Here is a 454-nt window from a genome sequence, read left to right on the forward strand (position 1 = left end):
GGGACTGCCTCCGTGTTTCTGAGAGGAATTCTTACATCCCTGGGCTCTTTATGAGTCGCATACATGCATGTTGATACTCTGACTAAGGATTGTGCCTGCTAGTCTTTGAATTCACAGCAGACCATGACCAAGTCTCTTTTGACCTGCTCTAGCATTTTTTATTTAGTTTCAAAACTGAATATTATTACAGACAGTTTTTGATAGGTCATCATGTGTTCTGTTGATTGTCATCATACCCCTCAAAATGGTTTACCATGCAGAAGACAAAAGAAAACAACTCACCCAGTAGTCACATTGCTACTAGAATGGATGAAAACATCCGGTATGGCATTTGTGTCACTGTGAACAAATGAAAAACAAACATAAGATTATGTTGGACTGTGTATAAGAAACGGTACTTTGGTTTTTTTTTTTTCTGCATACGGTGCTGACTAATGAAACCATGGCGCTGGGC

The 454-nt window shown here is 39.4% G+C and overlaps 1 protein-coding gene across 1 annotated transcript in view; it reads right to left on the minus strand.

Moving 5' to 3' along the window:
• The window catches only part of Tpte2 (transmembrane phosphoinositide 3-phosphatase and tensin homolog 2), a 137,004-nt gene that overhangs the window by 102,477 nt on the left and 34,073 nt on the right, over positions 1 to 454 (minus strand). Inside the window, exon 8 of the mRNA XM_013011816.1 lies at positions 283 to 339. Coding sequence (XP_012867270.1) covers positions 283 to 339 — 57 coding nt within the window. The remainder of the gene's footprint in view (positions 1 to 282; positions 340 to 454) is intronic.

This window comes from Dipodomys ordii, unplaced genomic scaffold (genome assembly GCF_000151885.1).
Source record: "Dipodomys ordii isolate 6190 unplaced genomic scaffold, Dord_2.0 Scaffold1, whole genome shotgun sequence".
In the NCBI taxonomy this organism is placed as follows: domain Eukaryota; kingdom Metazoa; phylum Chordata; class Mammalia; order Rodentia; family Heteromyidae; genus Dipodomys; species Dipodomys ordii.